Source organism: Dermacentor andersoni, chromosome 10 (assembly GCF_023375885.2).
Source record: "Dermacentor andersoni chromosome 10, qqDerAnde1_hic_scaffold, whole genome shotgun sequence".
Taxonomy (NCBI): domain Eukaryota; kingdom Metazoa; phylum Arthropoda; class Arachnida; order Ixodida; family Ixodidae; genus Dermacentor; species Dermacentor andersoni.
Window position 1 is genome coordinate 6,214,820 of NC_092823.1, and position 25,784 is coordinate 6,240,603.

Below are 25,784 nucleotides of genomic sequence, written 5' to 3' on the forward strand. Positions count from 1 at the left end.
ATTGATGACGCTATCATGTTACCATTGCATGCAAGTGTCGCGATTCGAGCGGCATGTGACAGATTATTACACAGTGAAAAGGTCGCAGAAATCAATCGCTCTCTCCTGCTTTCTCAAGGTGTTTGCATAGCAAGAAGGCTTATTGACCTCCATGATGGCCACTGTGAGGTTCTTGTCACGAACTTCAGCTACGAACACAGGCACCTTTTCCCTGGTAGTGTCATCGCTCCGACCCGATAGCCAATATCACTGAATGTTTTGTTTCTGAGGCAATCAGCACTGCTGAAGCACCTCTATGCAACGTCGACATATATCCAACGCTTCCTGAAGAGAACAAACAACCTGTGCGCAAGCTGTTGCTCAAGCTCCACACTCGCTTTGCACGGTCGTCGAAGATACGTCAACCATTGATTACGAAACACTGCATCATCACTTACGACGACCCGCACCCTATACGGCAACAGCCTCATCATGTTTCCGCAACCGAACGACATGCAATTCAAACGCAGGTGAAGGAAATGCTTCAAGACGGCGTAATACAGCTGTCATGCAGTACCTGGTCATCGCTAGTCATTCTTGTTAAAAAGAAAGATGGCATGCTTCAGTTTTGTGTCGACTCCCGGTAACTATGCAACGTCACAAAGAAAGACATGTACCCATTACCTTCTGTAGAGAATTATCTGGACAGGCTGAGGTGCGCAAAGTATTTCTCCCCCATCGATCTCAAGAGCAGCTACTGGCAAATTGAAGGAGATGAGCGATACTGTGAGAAAACCGCTTTTGTAACTCCAGGTGGCCTTTACGAGTTTAGAGTACTTCCTTTTGGCCTCTGTTCCATTCCAGCCACATTACAGCAAATGATGGATACCGTTCTTGCTGACCTCAAATGGAAAAGCTGCCGCGTCTATCTCGATGATATCGTCTTTTCAGAAACTTTTGACGAGCAACTTTGCTGCCTTTGGAATATACACGAAGCCATTCGATTGGCTGACCTCCCACTCAGCCTGAGAAGTGCCATTTCGGCTGCGAAGAACTGAAGTTCCTTGGTCACGTCGTGAATGCCGCTGAAGTTTGGCCCAATCCCAAGAAGACTGCTGCCATAGCCGCTTTTACAGCTCCAACCGACAAGAAAAGTGTCCGACGATTTTTGGGCTCGTGTGTGTATTATCAACGCTTCATTGCAAATTTTTGAAAGATTGCAGAGCCACTATTTTGCCTTACACGTGACGACACACCATTTCTCTGGACTGATGAACAACAGACCACCCTTGCGGAGCTACAAGGTCGATTGCCTTCTCCTCCCATGCTCAGTCATTTCGACGAGGACGCTAACAGTACGCACTGACGCCAGCAACATCGGTCTCGGGGCTATCCTGGTGCAAAGGCAAGACAGGACTGAACAAGTTATAGCCTATGCGAGTTGCACTCTGTCACGTGCAGAGTCCAATTATTCTAAATCAGAAGGGTGCCTCAAGTGCAAACTGACTAGACTTATAATAGAAGCTGAGCAGACTGCTGCCCTAGGGGATTCATGTATCAGTAAACTGTGTGGAGACGGGTTTGCACAAGGCTCACCCTACGAGCACCAGTCAAAAAGGGCACGACGCTCCTCCACTCCGCAACACACAAAGGCGCTACGTCAGGGTTCGTCAACTTTCGGACACGGCACAGAGAAGGCTCCAGAGTCAGATCGCCAACAAACGCGGGTTTATTCAACCAAGATACAGCACAGTGCAACAGTCACAGCGCTTACCGGCAAAGGCTCACCGCAAGACCGATCAAGTATGCGCGCCCGCTGCACTAAGGCTAACCGGTAAGCAGTCCACCAAGTGCAAGAACGAGGAGTCGTGGGAAAAAAATCCCACGTAGCGAACTTGTTGCGGGCCTGTGAGCATCTGGCACGCCGATGAAGCGCTCAGCAGAAGAAAGCTCGGGCGGAGAGGGCACCAGGGGGCCGCCACGCAAGAGGTCAATCAGGGCGCGTGCTGGTGACACTTGCTCGCGGGGCGATTCGAGCTGGGGAGAGAAAAGCACGTTTGTGCGGGAAATCAGCTCCGGCGCAATAGCCGCATCCGCCATGTTGCCGTTACAGTGGTGGTCCCTGGAGATTGAGCTAAGCACAATGCGCGAGCTGGGGGACGAGGCGCAGGAAGACACCTCGATCCCCACAACTGTCAATGGCTCTGATTGAAAAAGAATTGAAATTTTTGCTCATGGCTTGAGGTATCACTTATAAAAATGTTTCACTGTGAATGTTTATCTGTTGATGTGGCTGTGACTCATGTTGGGTGAGCGTATAAGTACGATCTGGTTTTCGATCATAAACATTGTTGGAAGTTAGCGCTGTGTGTGTCCCTGTGTCTTCTTTAGTCTTGTCTTTTAATCGCGCTACCGTACACCTATTCACAATGTGTTACACTCGCAGGCGGCGAGGTCTCAGCAAGGAACTCCTGTGCAAGTACTTTGGACTATACAAAGCACTAAGGCGTGTAAGCGACATGAACTATGAAGGAATCCCAGATAGAGACGTGCGATCACCCAAGCATCGATTACCACACACAGAGATTGTACATGTCGTCCACCTAAAGCCCTATTTTACGCAGTGATGCAGTCGCGTCCCCCAATGAACTGTGAACAGTGTTTTTTTTTCTTTTGTTTCCGACCACAAGACGAATTTTTTTGTCTCGTCTGCATGACCATATTAGCATTTCTATTTTTTTCTTACCTAATTTGTGTACCTTTCGTGTACGTCTTGTGTTTGAGCATCAAGTCGATGCTCCATTGGGAGGAGGAATATGCCATCTGGTGTTTTGAGCCCGCAAATGGTCTGCATAGTGTGCCCAGCAAAAACGGCCAAGAAGAAGACAACGTAGAAAAAAAGATACCGCACCAGCTGGAGAACCATTCCTTCATGTCTGGCATTCATGTCTGGCTGCTGTTCTGTTGCTTGGTCTTGCCTTGGCAAGTGACAATATTGACACTCTTAGCGGTTGGTGTACACATCTGTGGAAATGCGACAACTCGTACAGCTCATTATTGGATGCACGAAGTGCTCGGTGAAACTGTCGACAATGGCTACATACGAGCTGAGAGGCGCAACATCGAGTTAAACTGTGTCGAGGAACAGATGCGCTTCGAGGCCCCCACAGTATAGGAGCGAACGCACCTGTGTTTCTTCTGATTCGCTTCTAAGTCCGGAGATTGCAGCGCAGTCTTTAAAGCGGTTTTTCCACTTCAGCCGGCTCCTGAAGGTTGACGCAAAACCACTTCAGGTTGGACTGCTTGGTGGACATGTAGGTGACACTGGCTAAGCTTGGAGATGGTGTTTCACTGCTCCCGACACCATGTTAGGTTCACGGCCCTCGGAGGGCCGTAGTCAGAGCGTAGCCTCTGGGGACTCGAGCGAGACCACCAGTCCCTGCCGAACCCAGACAACCACTGTTTAATCAACTATGTGCAAACAGCTAGATAATCTAGATGGGGGCGCCACCAACTACCGCATTCTAGAGTGGTGGCCTCTGCACCATGCATGATACTAACTGTTCTCGGTGTTTATTATTGCAACCATGATGCTTCTGTGCAGTATTGTTTACTTTTGTGCACAAGCCGGATAGCTTTAAAAGGGTGGAGAGAATGGTGTCAACGCCAACACGTTTCTAAATTTTCTTCAGATTATGGCTAGCTAGGTGCAAATATGGCAGGACAACCACTTTTTTGCCTCTGCTCGGTTGGGCAGCGCAATCTAGACCATCATCGCATTTTCTTAACATGCTGCCAGCCACAGCCGTCAGCAGTTGCAACACAGCTGCACGAAGGCGTGTAACTTCGAAGCTTCTGTGCACAAGCTGATGGCAGAATTTAAGAAGAGTGTTTTTAAAACAAAGGTTAATGAGGCCTCGCTTAACTGAATGATAAAATGGCCTTCTTTCCTCGGGGCATGTAGCACCAACACACATGACTACGAAGCGAAAGACCTAAAAAGTTATGCAGATCCCACGCACCGTGGGAATCTATGCAAGCGAAGCTTTTGGTGCTGGATGCTTTGATTGAAAATAATTAGCGGTGATGTTGACGGCTAAAGCTTAATTTCTTCAATGTTTAGACTAACACGAGAGTGGCGAGTTGATGTTAAACGTTACCTTGCGTGCACCACTGCTGTTTGTCTGCGTAGTACATAGAACACAGGGAGAGGTGTTCGCTTGAGGCGTTGTTGTGTGCCATGTTGTAACCTCTGAGAGGGTTGAGCATTGTCATTGCCTCACATCACATTGTGGCAGAAGTATTACACTTGAATTGGATTATGAGGCTGTACGTACCAAAACGACACTCGGATTATGAGGCACGCTGCAGTGGCAGACTCCGGATTAATTTTGACACCGTGATGTTCTTTAACGTGTCCCAAATCTAAGTTCACGTGCGTTTTCTATTTCGCCCCTGTCAAAATGCAGCTGCTGGGATTGGGGTCAGATCCACGACCTCTAGCAATACCATAGCAGCAAAGCTAATGCGGCGGGCAAAGAAGTGTTCATTTGACGGTCGACCGCTTCCATGGGGTCTCCTGGACCCTGCGGTGTGCCAATCCTGCTCTGCTTCTGCATGCCCTGCGTAAGTTGCCCGCTGGACATATTTGCATGGCGTTCATTTTTCAGAAATAGCAGCAACGTACTGTACCGTATCTTGAACTTAAGCTTATCCTGTTTCACCTAAACCGCTGCCGTATAGTAGTAGGGTTTCCTTGCCTTCTCATGTCACATCCCCACATCTCGTGTATGGGAACTGCCTTCTCCTCCCTCTCCTTCTCCTCTTCTCTGTACAGTTCTATCTGCGTCCCCTCTGGCCTCGCACGTTAGGAGAAAGGGAAGCGCTGTAGCTTCTGCAATGCTTCTGAGTGGGGCCATGGATAATTACAGCTGTCAAGTGGCTAATGTGGCGACAGCCAGGGAGCTCCAGAGGGCATTATGCACATTCGACGCGGTGGGGTGAAAACAAGCTTCTCCTGTTGTCTTTCCTCTCTGACTTGTGCCTGTCATCTATATACACACTCTGAACCACCCCCCGACACCGTGTGCGCAACAGCAGCAGCCACAGCAGCAGCCACAGCAGCAGCAGCAGCAGCAGCAGCAGCAGTGGGAAAGTTGAAGGAAGAGGCAAAGAAAGCTTCGCTTTCAAACCTAATGGATCTGTTAACAGGCTCTTCAAGTGTCAAGGTAAGAGGTTGGGGGCACACGGAGGAAAATTGGGCAAACTGCAGATGTGGGAGAAGCCAAGCACTCATTGTCACACTTTTATTTTGCACAAAAACACTTTTCACACATTATTTTGCACTTCACCTCAAGTTATGCAGTACCAACTAGCCAACCAGTCTGTTCTTTTGGCTAGTTGTGACATTCGACAGACTTTTTCTGTACCGGCAAGCACCTACCAAAGGCCTCTAGACTGATGCCAGGCCTGATAATAACAGTGCAACAGACATAAGTTTCCCAGGAATGGTAAATTCTGCTGAAAAACGGCACATGATGACTGGGTTAGTTCGTGACTGCAGATCACCAACTAGGCCAGTTGCGTACTTTGTTACATAGTGACAGTGAGATTCATCAAAAGAATAGTTCTGACCAGCCAAAGAGTCGATCTGGTTTCCCGCCAGGATGAGTTGTCGCACATTTCCTAGGCGGGTGTGCAGTGGAGGCAACTGCCGCAGGCAGTTCTCAGCCACGTTGAGTGTCGACAGGTGTGACAGGCACTCCAGGTTCTCCACCTTCGACAGCTTGTTGCCCAGCAGCTCGAGGTGCTCCACAGATGTCAGCAGACGCTGCAGTCAAGCATGCACACTGAGCAAGGCGTCACTGTGGACCAACACTAAAACATCCCAGATGTTTGGTGCTTTCACAGTCGGCTACTATACTTAAATTTGGGGAGTGTGTTTACCTAACCCAATGGTATTCCACTGAACGTTTGACAAGTTTTACTGTTCTGCAGCAGAGGGCACATCAACCAGATAAGGCAGCGCTTTAATGATAATAAAAAAAACACACCATCTTGCTTTGCTGAATGAATTACTCATGCAAACTGAAATTAGTTCAATCTTCAATCTTACGTTATAGCAAGGAAACATGTCCAAAGCCACGTCACCATAGGCTTGGTGTCCAAAGCCACGTTGATTAGACTGGGACAGCGCCAATATGCATTCAATACCTCTACTGGCGAAAGAAGTTGCTCTCCTCAAACAATCTGCACATGGAAGCATTTGCCTTTTTTACAATACAAACTTTAAATTATACTCTGTGTTGCGTGTAATTTTTCATGTAATGTGGTCTGTCTATCACTGCTAAAACCTTTCCGAACATTTCTATCAGCCCAACAGGTAGAAACTAGCCAACCAGCCCAGCCTAAGAACAGGATAACTTTTCTGCCGTGGCAAACCAGCACCAATGCCAAGCATCTCAAGACTAGGAGCTGTGCAGTGGCCTTCGCTTCAGCACATACCATAGCAATTCACAAGTAAAATTAAGTTGCTTGAGATGTACAAGCAAATGAAAGTAAAAACTGAAACATAAAACTAAATACACAAAGCCACTGGCAGCAGCTGCAGCAAGAGGAGCACACACTGAGCAACATTCTTTGCATTTGCAGGCGAGTGGCATCTCCAGCTCGCCATTATCAGCATCCAATTATCAGCTTCCAGATAGTACTGCTGAACTTGTGTTAACTTGTACTGCCAAGCGTGTGTTATTTCACTGGGCGTTCCACGTCTGATCAGGCAACAATGCCTGCAAATGCAGAACTTGCAAAAAAAACCAAGGAAATTGAATTCAAGCTTGCTTGGAAACGTGCTAAAGGTCTTCTTGATGACATCCTTTGGAAATTGCTGCTGAAAGCCAGTAATTAGGCATAAATGTCATTGAAACGAAGAACTAACAGCTTGGAAACTAGTGTGGAATTCCTGAACAAACTTGTCAAAAAGCTGAGTGCCAAAAATCATGAGCTAAAGGCCAAAAACAAAGGTCTACAATCTAGTAACCACACTCTCACAAACAAAATTCAAACAATACTTGAGACTGAACAACATCGAGGTTAAGGGCATTCCTTGCACACAAGTTGAGGACTGAGTGTCAGTTTTACAAACTATTGGTAACAAAGCTGGTTGCCCAGTAATGGTCACCAACCTCATCATAGTTCATTGGGTTCCTAACAAAACAGACCATAAAAAAATCATTGCCGGCTTCTGCTTGAGAATGAAGAAAGCTTAGTTTGTGGTGAAAGCATGGAAAACAAGACATTGCTTGGATATTATCGGCCTTGCAAACAATAAAAGAGAACCCCGTTTTTGTGAAAAAGCATTTAGCACTTGAAAATAAGGCTCCTTTTTAAACCTTTGGGCCTGAAGAAAATGAAAGACTGGAGATTCCTGTGGACAGACAACTGTCAAATCAAGGCTGGGAAAACAACCAAAAGGCGCATATTTTGCATCGTAACTGAATCCGACCTTTCAGTGGTAACTATAATCCACCCATGCACCGTGCCTGTCACCTAGGCAACCAGTTAACCAGCTAACCAGTTAATTGATCTTTCAAATCAACAATCTCTTGCATTCACAAATGCGTGCACTCTGCATAAACATTTCAAAAAGTTTTCTAATCTCCTTTCTACATTCACCTTCCCATTTTCAGTCACTAGAATATCTGAAAATTGGTTAAGTGACCCTGATAAACCATTTTCTGCTTTTCTAATTTTGTTGCTGAATAGTGCAATCATCCGTTGAGCAACCATGGCGGCACAGCACTATGTATTTATGCTGATATTACATGCAAAAGAAGGCGCGATCTTGTGCTTAGTGCAATTATGAAGATGTTTGGATTAAACTAAAAGATGACTTCTTTAACATAGACAACAAAAACCTAATAATTGGTTGCATATATCTTTCGATTTCTTCATGAGCAATGGATTTCTGTGCTGCTCTCAATAATGTTATGGCAATCCTAGCAAATCAAAATGAAATACTTGTAGGTGGCATCAACATTAACCTCGCTGACAGTACGCCTTCAAGTGCTTTACATTATTCCGATTCTTTTAAAAGCTTTGGTTATGAATGTTTAATTAGGATACTGGCACGATGTGTTAACAACCTCGTAGGTACATTAATTGACCATGCTCTATCAAATTTGGAATATCCACCAGAGGCAGGTGTTCTAATGAATGACATAACAGTTCACTATCCTATATTGTTAAATTTTCACTATACTCATGGCTCCAAAAATCACTAACTCGAAATTTATACTAGGCAAAAAAATTTTTGAAGCAGTGTCAAATCTTGGCTGGCCAGTCTTGTCTACAAAGGATCTACAAAGGGCATTTTCACTCTTCGTCTCAACGCCTAAATCCTGTTTTGATTGTCATTCCCATGAAGTTTAATGCGAAAAGAAATTCGCATCACCTCAGTATCCATGGATAATAGATAAGCTCCTAGCTTTAATGCGAAAAAAGGATAATCTTTACAAGAAGACCAAATGATAACCATTTAACGAGAATTTAACAAGAAGTTTTCTAACCAGCTTTGTGCCACATTGAAAAACAAAACAAAAATACGGTATGGAAGGAAAATTTGGAATGCGCAGGGGTGGGACTGCCCAAAGTCATTTTGCAACAATTTTTGGAGCTAGTAAAATTGCATTTTGGAGTAGCTTGGACAAGATTAAATTTCGTTTTGGAGCAATTTAGAGCACATAAAATTGGAATACGGGATATGGCAGCGCACTTTGAAACCACGACGGAACATGATAAACTAACACAAGCATTGCACTGCAACTATCTTAAGCAACGTCTTAAGCTGAATTATGAACCAGATTACTCATATTTATTTACTCAGTTTACCCTACAGGCTCGGAGGAGCATTGGGTAGGGGGGGTTACAGAAAAAATGACATATTTTAGGAAAAAAAGGGAACTACATAGTAGGAGAAACAAATAAGTTTGTAACATTGGAAAAAAAGGAACGCTGGTAAACATTGGAAAAAATATATACAAAGTCAAGGGAATACAATGGAAAACAAAGTCGAAAACGATACAAAGGCGAATACAATACAAAGTCGTACAACATAGTGAAGAGAGCCATGCTGATACGATCTAGTGCATGCAAATTTTGGTAATAGTGCCTGTAGATTTTATGCAAGAGCAAGTATTCTGCAATAGTGAGTCCAATATTTCGAAAAGTAGCTGAAGACATTTTTTATCAACACATTTTTTTAATGTATCGACAGTATGGGTGAAGAGCCTGGAAATGCGCTTAACCAACAGATTGCATGGAGAAGCCAGAGTTATGAACTATGGTGGTTTATTATTGCAACAGTAACTGTATGGACACTCCAGGCGCACTTATGCCAACGTTGTCAGTGCCGCCGTGATGTTCCCTAGTTCGTGCTGAAGCGCAGCATGAAAGTCAATTCACCCGCTACAGCTGCCACACTTCCTTACTCCAGCGAGTGCACGTGGTGATCGAGCAAGATGTGTTCACATTTGTTTATCTGCGCATGACACCACGCTTGTTAATTTAGTTAGCAAGTGAACGATTACAAGTTTACGCAACCAATAAAACTACCATCTTTACTTGGTATAGCTGTCTACTTATTTGATATCGCAATCGATGCTTTGCCTTCTGGACGAAAATACAACTTTCTTTTAAAGCCATTTTTGCATAACAGACCAGGGTGATTCCAAAGCACCTAATGCTCAGCTTTCTGGTACAACATAAATCTATTCCAGTCTGTTGTTATTCCAACTCTGCTATTAGCACTTCGCGATGGCTCAAAATGGCTCAGGCCTCACCCATATGGGTATAAAGACAGATTGGGATTGTTTTACATTATACCGACCCTCGGGACAGATATGCCCGCCTACTGAACCTGCTGTGGTGCGCACCTCCCTAATATCTAGTTTGCTCGCAGCGCCCTTTGCCCAATTTTTGTTCTTTTGCACACGAGCTACGAAGCGTCGCGCTGCTCGGCCCGCTCAACCGCATTTTGGCCCACTCTAAGATGCAGCCACCCCGTTCTGATGATACATTATGATGATGATGATGATGATGATGATATGATACATTGTATGCAGGAGGTGCCTTTTCACGGTGTGCGGAATGTGAATGACTGCACTCTTTTTCGGAGAGCGAATTCACTGGCTGATCGCGACCACTGCTGGAGCATGCATGCCGAAGTGGTTCTGGCGCAGCGCGGCACAATCTTGGCAATTCTTCTGTGTTTGCCACAGTTTGCCACAGGAATTTGCCTTTGTATCAAAATGGTGCAATTGCCACAAGATTCTCACCCCTGAATGCGGTACAAAACATGAAAGAAATTAGAAATTTTCAACTCCTTCATAAATGGGACAAATAATCGCCATACAAATACCAGAAATTGCTCATCAAGGCATGGTATTTAAAAACACCAAGAAAATTGCCGATTCATTCACTGGCTTATTCTTCAGCAGTGAACTTGAGAAACCTGCGCTTGATAATCCGTGCCCCACCGCGTGCCAATCTTTTTTTCTTTTTATTTCCAACCACATCCCAGGAAGTCCAAATGTTACAAACATCAAGATAACTGGCATTGGCATTGATAAATTACACTCTTCTAATATAAAATTAATTGCACCCTTTATAACTGATATCCTTGTGGACATAACGAACATCATGTCTTCAAGGGCAATTTCCCGCAGGAACTTAAACAAGGCAGGATCCCTCAAATTATTAAGGTGACTGCTCTCAAATTTCTAATTATCACCCTCTCTGTGTATTACCTTTCTTTAGCAAAGCAATTGCTAAGCTTATTGAAAACACTTACCTAATTACCTTACAAACTTTAACATTCTCTCACATTCCAATACAGCTTTTGTCAAAGTTACTTGACTAAGCTTGTTGTTGCACTAACCGATCAACTAAAGCTCCCTATCGATGAGGGTAATTATGCAGCATCTGTATTTGTGTGTATTTGTGGACTTAACGAAAGCGTTTGAGAAAATAAATCATTATAAGCTTGAATCATTAGGAATTACCGTCCCAGCGCTACTGTTACTACAAAATTACTTAACAGACAAAATGCAGGTACATTCGAACCTGGCTATATCAAACTTGCAAAAGAATGCCTATCCGTTCGATATAGAGCATAATTCGATATAAGCTTGCTAAAGAATTGGATGTCATAAAAGCACATACCATTTATAAAATCGCTTTATTGATGAAACTAGCTTAGTTTCCCCATGAAATAGTCCTGTATTTTCTTCTGCTTGAGCAATTTCACTGCCTGCGACTCCAGCTTGTCCAAGGAGTCGGAGCAGCTGAGGCTGCAACCTCCCATATTCGCGCAAAAGCACCAGACAGGTGCACCAATCACCTTGGAGGATATGGGCAGAGGACTGTCGTTGCTTTCCTTATTGTGCCTGCTTTCACTTGTGCTCGGTATGATGTTGGCAATGTAGTCTTTGTTTTCGGGCCCTCCCATGGTTGTGACACCATCATCTGCACTCACAAACTCGTCGACCACGGATTCGTCAACAGTTTCCAGAAATTCTGACAGCTCACTCCAAACTTTGGCAACACCGGCAACGGCTTCGTCTCATTCATCAGAATTTACAGTCATCACCGAGCATGCGCAAGCCAGCATGTCTGAAGCAATTTCGGATGAACCACTTGTACACGGCCGTGCGTACATGTTGGGCGCCACAGGCACCAGGTCACGAGTTTAGCCACTTTAGCCCTAATCTTACCCCTTCTTCAAGCTTGTGTTAGGAGTGCTCCTCGGAATCTTGCACACTGCGGGGACATACGACTTTTCAACATGTTCGACCCGATTTATGATTTCGTGCTTCACGACGAAAGGCGAATTCTACTGCTTCATCACGGCAACACTGCGGCCCACAAGGCACAAACAGAATGAACCAGAAAAACAGCGAGACAGCCCGCACTTGCGCCATTTTGCACGATGAATGCACAAGAGCCTTTGATTGGCTGTCTAAGCAAGTGCTGCGGGGACCGGGCCAGGATTATTTTTTGCAGGGAGGTGTAGACGGTTCACCCGAGGCAGCGCGGTCACGGTAGGGAGAGCGGTTGGATGGAGCCGCGCTGCCTGGTTTCCTCGCCAGTGCGAGGAAAAGCCAACTTCTGGGGGTACTTTTCCGCCGCTTGACGTTCAATATATCGGGAGTCGCTGCTATTCTTGTGCAATGTAAGCGTAATTTTTGCTATATATACTCATTGTAACTATACAGTGTTCAGAAATTGTTCGATATATAGAATTCTATGTAAATGGGTTCAATATAGTCGGGTTCGACTCCAGTAACTAATTCAGGCATTTATTCTAAAACCATGTTTACTAATACTGGCATGCCTCAGGGTTGCATACTGGGTCCGCTTGTATTTTTCAATATGTCAATGATCTGACTAACTGCCTTTCTTCATTGAAATGTATCGTATATATTCGAATCTAGGCAGATAGTTCTTTTTTTTCAGATAATCATATACCAAACTCTAGGGTCAGTTTAGATTTGAGGATTTCAAGAAATGCGCCAGTTTGTAATTGAAAATGATAAATATGGTGCATAGCTAGTGCCATCTAGAAAAGTCCGTATCGCAGCCACTACTAGCCGTGCTAGTAGCCAACTTAAGTACATGAGCAATGTCACCATTTTGACCTGTGTCATATCGGCATGTGGTGTGATGTTATCGTAATGGCACCAAACAGCCGATGCCCCAAACGAAAAGTTTTGCTGGCCACAGAGGCATCATCAAATGTTCATGCCGGGTGGAACTTCAGTATCGATGAGTAAAATGTCCGTCGGTGGTGGGGGCAAGGCGAGACGCTTTTTGCGTGTGCTGCAACAAGGAGATGATAGCGATAAGGAAGATAAGCACACGAGAACAGTTCACTGAGATCCCGCTGCACAGTCTGCGCATGCATGGGCATGCATCTGCAAGCGTACGGGGCTAGCAGCGATGACGACATAGTGAGTTTGGCATGTTCATATTAACCCTTTGAGGGTCGAATTATTTTGAAAAAAACTTTCCCAGGTGGTCAAATTATTTTAATGCAGATCCTGAATGTACAAAATCTATAAAGTCGGGAAAAAATACTAAAAAATAATTAGGAACAGTATTTTGGTGTCGGCATCACTCAGAACTGCAAGATCTTCAATAGCATTTCCGAGCGGGGTACTCCTTGAAACACGGGTCTACGCACAGCGCCTTATCGCAGTTTGCACACCTAAAATGCGTGTCTGTTCTCTTGGAGCGAGGAGTTGTGTTAGCGCACAAATCACATCTGTGCGTGCGGCTGCCTTGGGTAGAGGTCTGATGCACCCTCTCGCGTAAGCGCGTTGCCGCAGAGAGCGAGAATACCTCTGGAGCGGTGGTGATAAACAAGCTAAGAGCAGTGCCAATCAAAATAGAAATCAACTTCCGCCGCCCCAGCGAGAGCGTGCCGACAAAGAGAAAAACCACGTTTCGCGCGCCTCCGTTGCGATCACGCGGCGGAACCGAAACCGCGAAAGCCCGTTGCCACTGAGAGCGAGAATACCTCGCGAACGACGCTGATAAACAAGCTAAGAGCAGCGCCAATCAAGATAGAAATCAACTTCCACCGCCCTGCAAGAGAGTGCCGACAAAGAAAATGACGTTTCGCGCGCCTTCGTTGCGATCACGCGGCGAAACCGAAACCGCCAAAGGGGCGTTGCCTCAGTCTGAGCGACGCGCTGAAGCTAGCAATCAGTTCTATTTATCTCCCCAAGAACGTAGCACAAATTTCAAACGCTTCTTGTAAGTGCTTAGAGGTGACAGCACCTCTCGGTGAGCACGCATCGTCATTATGGCGCGAAATTTTAAACGGAGGGTCAGAACCGTACCCGTACAGCAACGACCTTGCGGGACAGAAAACCGCCGCCGTACATGTACGGCGAAAACCTTCAAAGGGTTAAATACCGTATTTACACGCACAATGATCGCACTTGCATAATGATCGCACCGCTGAATTTTGTCATCAAAATTCGATTTTTTAAATTTGCCGTGTTATGATCGCACCCCGAACTTGCCGCAGCGATATGTCCTGTGCCAAGTCTTGTTAATAATGATCGCGCTTACCATCTGTCGAATGCTATGCGAACGGCTCTTCAAGACAAACCAAGCAGTCTGCACGCACCAAACATTCTTAGGCAGATGCCGATTTCATTCCTTTCATCACTTTCTGCACTTCCATGACAAAAAGAAGCTACAACCAAACTTGCCTTTATTATCTGTAGGCTTTATAATGGTTGTGGTCCTCCACAACAACAAAAAAGGCATCTTTCGATTCTTCTCGTCTGCACTTGTGGGCACGCAACAAACCGCGAGCGGCAACGATAGCAGCCACGTTTACACTGATACGTTAGAAGTGTACCCTATTCATACGCCAACGCTTGTAACACAGCTAAGACATTCGCCCACCCTTAGCGGAAACGTGCCATATTAGGATAGTAGTGAAGACAAATGTCGCAGTTTCCACAGCATGTCCGCCATGTGTTTTTATGTCACAGGCAGCTAAGCGCGCCCATCTGTTTCTGTCCCCTCAAAGTGGACATGGCTATGTTATTGCCGCAAACTTGCCGATATCAACGATATTATTCATTACTGATGAGGAAGAAACTGTTTCAATGTACGTAATGTACTCACGAGAAGAAAAAAAATCTCATTCAGTGCAATTGGCTTGTTCCACCAGCCGCCATTTTTGTTTTGGTAATCCGCACTACATACAGTGGCAGCTGCCTATTTGTTGACCCGTTGTCATCCCGCAGCAAACAGTAAATGTGGGGTTCATCAACATGCAGGGGGGAAGAAATCGCATTAAGGGGGACGAAATAGAAGAACAATTACAAACGGAAAATTTTCAGGTATATGGAGTTGCCGAAACCCACTTAAGAGATGAGGAAGAGCCACCATTCATTGCAGGATACACCTGGGTAGGGTGCAACAGAAAAAGGAAAGAATGCAGAGGAGGAGGCCTTGGGGCGCTAGTGAAGGGACAGGACTGGGAAAGGGTAAGGGAGAGCTGCAGTGAGCACATGTGGCTCAAGGGCACCATAGGGAGTGTTGAGACAATCCTGTATCTGAAAACGGGGAATGAGTCGAAAGAGGAGAATGCAAAACATTTCAAATGTATGGCCAAGGACATCGGGGAGTTAGCTATGAAACGGGAGATAATCATTCTAGAAGACATGAATGCACATTTGGAATACTTTGACAGGGCGACAGATGCAACAGGGCAGATGTTAGTAGATTTTTGCGAGGCTCATGATTCTGTAATAGTTCATACTGAAATTAAGTGCGACGGGAAGATAACATGGGAAAGAAATAACACCCACTCGACAATCGACTACTGCCTAATGTCCCACAAGCTGTATGAACGGTTGGGATGTATGGAAATTGATGAGGAAGGTACAAAAAGCCTGGGGAGTGATCACAAACGAATCAAAATCAGTTTTGGAAGGACAGTACCACTGGTAGAAACTAAAGAAAGAAAAGGTATGAGCAAATTGAATGACAGGCAGCTACAAGAAGTGGCGAAAAACATTGAAAGCAAGGTATCCAAGCAACCGCAAAGAGCATGGACATACGACGAGTTAATAGGTATTTTTAAACGGGAGCTAGAGAAGGGACAGATTAGGAAACTAGGAAGTAAGCAGGGAAAACAAACCGAAAAGCTGGTGGGACCGAGAAGTTAAGGAGGCCATAGAGCAACGCAAGGATGCGTGCAGAAAACACAGAGCAGCAAAGAAAAGGGGAGCCACACCAGAAGAGGTGGAGATAGAATGGGAGGATTACCTTGCAATGAAAAGAGAACCATTGGCATTAATTCAAGCCAAGATAGCAAAAGTTGGGGTACAGTGGTTGTTAGAAATACAAAAAAAAGACAGAAATGCCTCTAAGAAATTTTGGGAACACATAAGGCAATAGAGTAAGAAGACAGGTGGTTCAGCCCTCACTGACCACACCAGAAGGAACAAAGGTAGAGGGAGAGGAAGCCCAGGAATATATTAGGTTAACAATAGAGGCAGCATTTGCAGAGCCAGTGGGTAGCAAAATGGAGAACAATGACAACAGCAGGACAGAATTAGAGGAGGAGAACAGAGGGATGACAAGTAAGGAATGGGACAGAATTGAACACAAGGTCCCCGTGGGAACAGCGACAGGACCTGATGACATACCTATGAAATTGATAAGCATATTAGGCCAGAAAAGTAAATTAAACTTACGACAACTTATTGAACAAATAGTAGTAGGGGGAGATGTTCCACAGGACTGGAAATCAAGCAGAATGATATTAGTTTACAAAGGTAAGGGAAGCAAGGACAACATTAAATCCTACAGGCCAATAGCTGTCACATCAGTCATATATAGAGTAGCAATGCAGATGGTGAAAATTAGAATGGAGGAATGGGCAGAACGTGAAGAGATCTTGGGAGAACTGCAGAATGGATTTCGAAGGAACAGAAGGCTAGATGATAATTTATTTGTTATAACACAGTGCATAGAGATAGCGGACCAGGCAGAAACCGCTATGGATAGCTTTTTTAGACATTAGAGGAGCCTATGATAATGTAAACTGAGAAAAGTTATGGAGCCAGTTCAGGGAATATGGTCTAGATAGAAAGGTACTTGTGTTCCTACAACAAGTTATACAGATAATGAGGTAGAGATAACATGGGAGGGGGAACTACAAAGCCAGCTAAAATAAGAAGAGGTCTCAGGCAGGGCTGTCCATTGTCGCCCCTGCTTTTTATGATTTACATGAGCCAAATGGAAAAGAGACTAGAACAGAGCACAATAGGAACCGACATAAGCTATATGCTGGAAGGGCAGAAGGTAGCTCAAGTACTAGCCGAACTGATGTATGCAGATGACATTGTACTGCTTGCTGACACCCGAGTAGGGCTACAGGAACTAATGAGCATATGTGGAGAGGAGGGAGAAAAATTGGGACTGCAATTCAGTAGAGAAGTCTGGGATAATAGTATACAATGAAGAAAAGGGGGGACCATTGGTAATACAAAGCACTAAGATAGATCATGTTGAAAAATACAAGTATTTGGGCATATGGCTAAAAGAGGGCAAAAAGTACTTGGAAGAACATGAAAAAATTATGATTGAAAAAGTGAAAAGGAACTCAGCTGTAATGAAACACAAGGCACTATGGAACTATAATAGGTACAAGGTGGTTAGGGGCGTATGGAAAGGGGTTATGGTACCTGGCCTCACATTCGGAAATTTAGTACTGTGCATGAAATCGGAAGTTCAGGCATGCATGGAAACATGACAGAGAAGTGTAGGCAGGTTGGCCTTAGGAGCGCATGGGAACACCCCTAATGAGGGAGTGCAGGGGGACATGGGATGGACATCATTCGAAGGTAGAGAGGCAATAAGTAAGCTAAAATATGAATAGAGACTCCCAGCACTAGAGGAAAAAAGGTGGGCAGGAAAAGTGTACAAATATCTATACATGAAAAGTTTGAACACAAAGTGGACACTCAGAACAAGGAAGCCGAGGAATAGATACCTACAGCCGAGGGAGGGGGTACAACGTGGTTCTAGTGTGGGAAAGGAGGTGAAGGAGACTGAAAGAAAAAAATGTGGGAAGAAAGAATGCTCGGAAAGCCAGCGCTATCTATGTATAGGTCACAAAAACAGGAGATTAAGAGAGCTCTTATTTGATAACTCGCGGGGCAGCTCACTATTATTCGAAGCTAGGACGGGGGTTCTGAGAACGAAAACATACAGGGCTAAATTTGAAGACGTGGACCTTTTGTGCACAGCTTGCAGAGCCGAAATGGAGACCACAGAGCATATAGTGCCGAGATGCACAGACCTTTGCCCGACTCTGGCAGAGGGAACAGTGGCAGATATGGAAGGGGCATTAGGTTTTCCCGGGGAATGAGGGTAAATAGACGAGAAAAGAGTGGCAGTAATGAAGGGGAGGCTAGAGGATTGGTGGAGGAAGTCAAGGGAGAGATAATACCATAAATTGGGGAGATAATGTTTTCTATACTTTTTAGATAGTTATATTGGGGGAAGGAGGGGAGTGAAAAATAGTTTAAGGAGAAGGGGATATAAAGAAAGGAAAAAAATAATAAAATAGGAGGGGGAGCAAAAGGCTAGGGGGCGCCAGCCGCCGCCCGTTATAAAGGGTGTAGTCGCCATCCATCCATCCATCCTCACATAGCTGCCCACCTGCGCACAAACAGCATCTCACTATATAGACGTCCACACGCCAAGTTTCATCCTAGACACCAGCGTTTGTTTCTGCGGAATGATTTCCCCTCTCACAGGTTCCTGTCGCTTCCCTTCAAGGTCGCGCTGAGCGCGAACCGTCTCTGGTTTGTGACTGCGCCTCTTCGGATGACTGGAAATTATTGCTGTGTTGACTGTCACGACAGCAATGTAAACGTGAAAGCATTGATGCCACCAGTGAAATTCTGCCGATTCACAAGACAATGGTACGAAAAACGCAGACCACAGACATGGATTACTGCGGTGCGCCGAACGAAATAAACAACTGGCAAACGAAGCGATCTCGTTCACTGATCACTCGTGAGTGTATGACGGTTTTTACATGTAATGCACACGAATTTCATGATTACTGGTTATATAATCCTTTTATTCAAACAAACACTTTCAGTTGTTCGACCAGCGCTTGTCCTGTCTTCTCATGTTTCGTTTGTGTGTGCACTGCCCAAGAATGGAAAACACTTTTGTTACATGCGCTAGCAGTGGCCGGAGCTCACGCGTGCCGAGAAATTGAATATGTGCACGATGTATTTAACATGACCGGAGTAATGATAGATCAAGTTACTGGACAATACACGCCCACGTCTTGGTCGCACCGGCATTACCGAAGCAGAAATGATTACTAATACAGTGAAACCTCGTTAAACCGCAGTTCGCGGAGCTTGGAAAAACAATGTGCTAAACGGTAGTACTGTTCAACCGAAATAGCATGAGATCGCCCACTTAACTGTCAAAAACGGAACTCTGGGAGAGTGCAATGAAAGGGTAAAAAACATGCAGTATTTATTCACTTTGCGCAACAAAAGTGTTATTTTCGTATGATGCCGCACGTCCTAGCAGCGACGACAGCAGCCTCAAACTTACTGAAGCTGCGAGCTACCAGCCCCCTCTTCTCGGCAAACACTCACATGGCAGATTCCTCATTGGCATTGCGTATTCTCCGTGCACGCGCGCAGTAGCGCTGCAGAAGTCGCGGGGCACCTTTTTCATTGAGGGGTGCTGTTCTCGTTGCGCCGATTGCATTCATGAGGCCGACATAACGCGCAGCTTCTAGCCCTGTTGGGCCTGAATCGCCCGTGCAGTCGCTTTCCGTGTCGTCCTCATCACTGTCGCTAGTCAACACTTCGGCAACAACAGAGGCAACGATGGCGAAAAGTTGAACCTCGTAGCTGACATCTCTTCCCGGTCGCAGCAGCACCGCCGAGCAACTTCTTCGCATTCCAAATGCCACACACAGTAGTCAACGGTAGATCCCTCTCGCATGCTAGCACCGACTTCTTCGTGTCATGTTCGATAGCACGAACGATGTCTAATTTTTCTTCTATGCTGAGCACCCGGCGTCTTTTTTTTTTATTCGAGCAGCGGCATGACGTGAGTCCTTGGTTGCACGACATCACAATGCTCTCTAGTACGGCGCCGAAATGATGTTGATGTGGCTTCACGCGCAAACACGCAGGGCGCTTGGAGGCTGTTCTGATCTCTGAGGCTTGTTGTTCTGCCGGGCCGCCCGATGCAGACAATGCACAGCCTTGTTTGCGTGTCGAAATGTGGAAACACTACGCGCGTTAACCGATACGTATGCAATAAGCTGGTACGGTTTATGCGGATACAAAACACATTATGTTCAATGGCCGCTGAGTCGGGGATTTGACTTTACTACTTTTTAAACGGGTACGGTTTAACCCTTTGAGGGTCGAATTATTTTGAAGAAAACTTTCCCGGGTGGTCAAATTAGTTTATTGCGGATCTTGAATGTACAAGATGTATAAAGTCGGGAATAAATAGTAAAAAAAAATTAGGAACAGTATTTTGGTGTCGGCATCGCTCAGAACTGCAAAATCATCATCATCATCATCAGCCTGGTTACGCCCACTGCAGGGCAAAGGCCTCTCCCATACGTCTCCAACTACCCCGGTCATGTGCTAATTGTGGCCATGTTGACCCTCCAAACTTCCTAATCTCATCTGCCCACCTAACTTTCTGTCGCCCCCTGCTACGCTTCCCTTCCCTCGGAATCCAGTCCGTAACCCTTAATGACCATCGGTTATCTTCCCTCCTCATTACATGTCCTGCCCATGCCCATTTCTTTTTCTTGATTTCAACTAAGATGTCATTAACGCGCGTTTGTTCCCTCACCCAATCTGCTCTTTTCTTATCCCTTAATGTTACACCTATCATTCTTCTTTCCATAGCCCGTTGCGTCGTCCTCAATTTAAGTAGAACCCTTTTCGTAAGCCTCCAGGTTTCTGCCCCGTACGTGAGTACTGGTAAGACACAGCTGTTATAAACTTTTCTCTTGAGGGATAATGGCAACCTGCTGTTCATGATCTCAGAATTCCTGCCAAACGCACCCCAGCCCATTCTTATTCTTCTGATTATTTCACTCTCATGATCCGGATCAGCAGTCACTACCTGTCCTAAGTAGATGTATTCCCTTACCACTTCCAGTGCCTCGCTACCTATCGTAAACTGCTGTTCCCTTCCGAGACTGTTAAACATTACCTTAGTTTTCTGCAGATTAATTTTTAGTCCCACCCTTCTGCTCTGCCTCTCCAGGTCGGTGAGCATGCATTGCAGTTGGTCCCCTGAGTTACTAAGCAAGGCAATATCATCAGCGAAGCGCAAGTTACTAAGGTATTCTCCATTTACTCTTATCCCCAATCCTTCCCAATCCAGGTCTCTGAATACCTCCTGTAAACATGCTGTGAATAGCATTGGAGAGATCGTATCTCCCTGCCTGACGCCTTTCTTTATAGGGATTTTGTTGCTTTCTTTATGGAGGACTACAGTGGCTGTGGAGCCGCTATAGATATCTTTCAGTATTTTTACGTACGGCTCGTCTACACCCTGATTCCGCAATGCCTCCATGACTGCTGAGGTTTCGACTGAATCAAACGCTTTCTCATAATCAATGAAAGCTACATATAATGGTTGGTTATATTCCGCACATTTCTCTATCACCTGATTGATAGTGTGAATGTGATCTATTGTTGAGTAGCCTTTACGGAATCCTGCCTGGTCCTTTGGTTGACGGAAGTCTAAGGTGTTCCTGATTCTATTTGCGATTACCTTAGTAAATACTTTGTAGGCAACGGACAGTAAGCTGATCGGTCTATAATTTTTCAAGTCTTTGGCGTCCCCTTTCTTATGGATTAGGATTATGTTAGCGTTCTTCCAAGATTCCGGTACGCTCGAGGTCATGAGGCATTGTGTATACAGGGTGGCCAGTTTTTCTAGAACAATCTGCCCACCGTCCTTCAACAAATCTGCTGTTACCTGATCCTCCCCAGCTGCCTTCCCCCTTTGCATAGCTCCCAAGGCTTTCCTTACTTCTTCCGGCGTTACTTGTGGGATTTCGAATTCCCCTAGATTATTCTCTCTTCCATTATCATCGTGGGTTCCACTCGTACTGTATAGATCTCTATAGAACTCCTCAGCCACCTGAACTATCTCATCCATATTAGTAATGATATTGCCGGCTTTGTCTCTTAACGCATACATCTGATTCTTGCCAATTCCTAGTTTCTTCTTCTCTGCTTTTAGGCTTCCTCCGTTCCTGAGAGCTTGTTCAATTCTATCCATATTATACTTCCTTATGTCAGCTGTCTTACGCTTGTTGATTAACTTCGAAAGTTCTGCCAGTTCTATTCTGGCTGTAGGGTTAGAGGTTTTCATACATTGGCGTTTCTTGATCAGATCTTTCGTCTCCTGCGACAGCTTACTGGTATCCTGTCTAACAGAGTTACCGCCGACTTCTATTGCACACTTTTTAATGATGCCCACAAGATTGTCGTTCATTGCTTCAACACTAAGGTCCTCTTCCTGAGTTAAAGCAGAATACCTGTTCTGTAGCTTGATCTGGAATTCCTCTATTTTCCCTCTTACCGCTAACTCATTGATCGGCTTCTTATGTGGCAGTTTCGTCCGTTCCCTCCTCAAGTCTAGGCTAATTCGAGTTCTTACCATCCTGTGGTCACTGCAGCGCACCTTACCGAGCACGTCCACATCTTGTATGATGCCAGGGTTAGCGCAGAGTATGAAGTCTATTTCATTTCTAGTCTCGCCGTTCGGGCTCCTCCACGTCCACTTTCGGCTATCCCGCTTGCGGAAGAAGGTATTCATTATCCGCATATTATTCTGTTCCGCAAACTCTACTAATAACTCTCCCCTGCTATTCCTAGTGCCTATGCCGTATTCCCCCACTGCCTTGTCTCCAGCCTGCTTCTTGCCTACTTTGGCATTGAAATCGCCCATCAGTATAGTGTATTTTGTTTTCACTCTACCCATCGCCGATTCCACGTCTTCATAGAAGCTTTCGACTTCCTGGTCATCATGACTGGATGTAGGGGCATAGACCTGTACAACCTTCATTTTGTACCTCTTATTAAGTTTCAGAACAAGACATGCCACCCTCTCGTTAATGCTATAGAATTCCTGTATGTTACCAGCTATATTCTTATTAATCAGGAATCCGACTCCTAGTTCTCGTCTCTCCGCTAAGCCCCGGTAGCACAGGACGTGCCCGCTTCTGAGCACTGTATATGCCTCTTTTGGCCTCCTAACTTCACTGCAAAATGTTCAATAGTATTTCAGAGTGTGGTACTCCTTGAAACACGAGTCTCCGCACAGCCGCAGGGAGCGAGAATACCTCATGAGCGGCGGTGATAAACGAGCTAAGAGCAGTGCCAATCAAGATAGAAATCAACTTCCGCCGCCCCTGCGATACCGTGCCGACAAAGATAAAAGTCACGTTTCGCGCGCCTCCGTTGCGGCGGAACCGAAAGCGCGTTGCCGCTGAGAGCGAGAATACCTCGCAAGCGGCGATTACAAACTAGCTAAGAGCAGCGCCAATCAAGATAGAAATCAATTTCCACCGCATCTGCAAGAGAGTGCCGACAAAGAGAAAAATGACGTTTCGCGCGCCTCCGTTGCGATCACGCGGCGAAACCGAAACCGCAAAAGGGGTGTTGTCGCAGTCTGCGCGACACGCTGAAGCTAGAAGTCAGTTCTGTTTATCTCCCCAAGAAGGTAGCACAAATTTCAAACGCTTCTTGTAAGTCCTAAGAGGTGGCAGCACCTCCCAGTAAGCCTGTATCGTCATTATGGCGCGAAATTTAAAACGGAGGATCGAAACCGTACCCGTACGGCAAAGACCTTGCGGGACAGAAAACCGCCGCGGTACATGTACGGCAAAAACCGTCAAAGGGTTAAGCGGGTACGGTTTAACGAGGTTTTTCTGTACTTTCATCTTCCGTCTATTGTGCACTGTTAAAAAATGGCCAAGCTTTTTACATTGCTGCCTCTATTACATATTGTAGGGGACGTACTAGTTAAAGTTGCGTGCACATGCTGCATTTGTACTATGCGGCGATATATTTTGTATATTTCCGCACAGTGTTGATGGAAGTTGGTTGTTGCCAACAGAGACAACACGGATGTGTAGCAAACATATTGTGGGGAACTGCAAAAATTACTTTAGCTAACACGCATTGTATATGTCAACGATGTATATGTCAACACACACACACACACACACACACACACACACACACACACACACACACACACACACACACACACGTAGGCACACACCGCGCGAGGTACGAAACGTGCCCAAACCCACGCAGTGCAAGAGGCAGTCAAGGCGGAGTGAACGAGAGATGGGAGACGTGTACACCCACTAGTTGAATTTTCACCGCCGTTGATATTTCTGACTTGTTGTACACACTCATTCTTGATCTTCTAATGGTAGCATGACTGATATTTGATGACGCTTCCCGGGGAGTCCGCTTCTTTTTCTGGAATGTCAAAGATACTGGAGGCTGAACAAAGGTGCATGGATTAGCCTCTGGATGAAATCTAGGTTTTTTTCGGATGGTCCATTATGTCCATTATGTCGCCCGTGAAATGCTTCTTGCAGATGTAATCTCTCAATGTGAGCTCATGGCCGTCCCCAGGAATTGCCAACGCCCATGCTTACAGTCGTTCAGGATCATTCGGAGCCTTGAACATGCTCACCTTTTCCCTCTAAGACTTGTACCCGCTTTTTCAGTTTTCAACGACCTGTGTCCCATCGTAGGCTAGCAACTTCCAAAGAAAGGCATTTGCGCGTAGCAGCTGTTAGTATTGCGGCCCTATAACAGACACCGACAAGAGCTGTTGCTGTTTGAGTTAAGGCCACACAAACACAACGTTACGGTGTGCCCACTGAAGTGAATGTTAGTGTCTTCTGCTTGTCGTCTGCTTTGAGCGGAAGACATGGGTGCCGCCTAAGAGAGCACGCTTAGGCTGCCTGTTCGAGTGTCTGCTTCCCACCTCCTCCCGCTGTGACTTGCATGATGCACTGCAAGGCGTCGCCACTGACTGCGCCTGCACTGACGGGAGTTTCAACTAAATATTCTTCGTCCCTGCCCTGCAGCAAGCCGGGCAGGCTGGCAGCTGGGCGCGGCCTTCAAGATCTCATTGGCATCAGTGCACTCTCAGAGGCCACGAGCCGGCCGAGCAAAGCCAGTTCAGCGACTCCTCGATCAAACAGCGCCAGGCTGTGTTGTGTGCCACGTGCTGCTAGACCACGACAAGCCAAAGGAAAAGCAGGCATGAAAGATCACCACACTGGAACAGAAGGCACCTATCTAAAGACTGTCATGTATGGTGCTAAGTCACGTGTTGCACACAATGAAGAGTCTTTTGTTGTTTTCTTCAAATGTCATCACATGTGTGGATGTGTAGCAATTCCACAGGCCACTAAGCCACCTTCTTATTTCCATGTTTACCATTGTGCACATATATTGCATTAAATGGCAATGATGAATGTAACAAAGTAACGGATATAACGATATAAGTAATTTAAGCTCCCCCTTCAACTTCGTTATAACGAGGTTCGAGTGTCTCTTGGTGTATGTTATGTTATGCACGGTACTGAAATGTAGTGAGCGGTGTCCGTGGTGCTGTGCAGTGCTTAGATGAAATGACGTGAGGACGACAAAGAAGACGAAGCAATAAGGCTGCCACATGGCAAACGGAAGGAAAAAAGAAGAACGAACAAATTCGACCAATAGCAAACTAACGCGCGAAGAACGAGAAAAAGGAAAAGGAAGTGCTGGGAGAACCTCATGGAGCAGCACAGGAGCACGCAGTGCCAGGCTGCAAGAGCTCATCTAGTCCGAAAACCCAGCTGCTGCCTGGCTACTCCATATACCTGGCGATTCCTTAGCCGGCCCCGGTGCGCTGCTCTCGGACCGGGATGAATTCCAGCCCTGGGCCTTCCATTGGTTGTCCGGGACCAGACAGTGCCAGGCCTGCCCCGTCATTCGTTCCTAGGCCTCCCGTGACACGTCCGCCCATGCCACACTTATTCCTGCCGCCATCGCGAAGCGGAATCTACCAACAGTACACCGATGTCCACCGGGTGAACGTTCACAAACATTATTTATCACAGCGTGAGATTATATACCTAGTTCTGTGGGACTTTAGTGGTTGATATTGAGTGATAT

At 45.7% G+C, this 25,784-nt stretch overlaps 1 protein-coding gene across 2 annotated transcripts in view; it reads right to left on the reverse strand.

The window, feature by feature from the left end:
* The window catches only part of LOC126519716 (nischarin-like), a 187,035-nt gene that overhangs the window by 90,986 nt on the left and 70,265 nt on the right, over positions 1-25,784 (reverse strand). For both annotated transcript variants that reach the window (XM_055065375.2, XM_055065374.2), the window contains exon 7: positions 5,614-5,809. In XM_055065375.2, the coding sequence (XP_054921350.1) occupies positions 5,614-5,809 (196 nt within the window). The remainder of the gene's footprint in view (positions 1-5,613; positions 5,810-25,784) is intronic.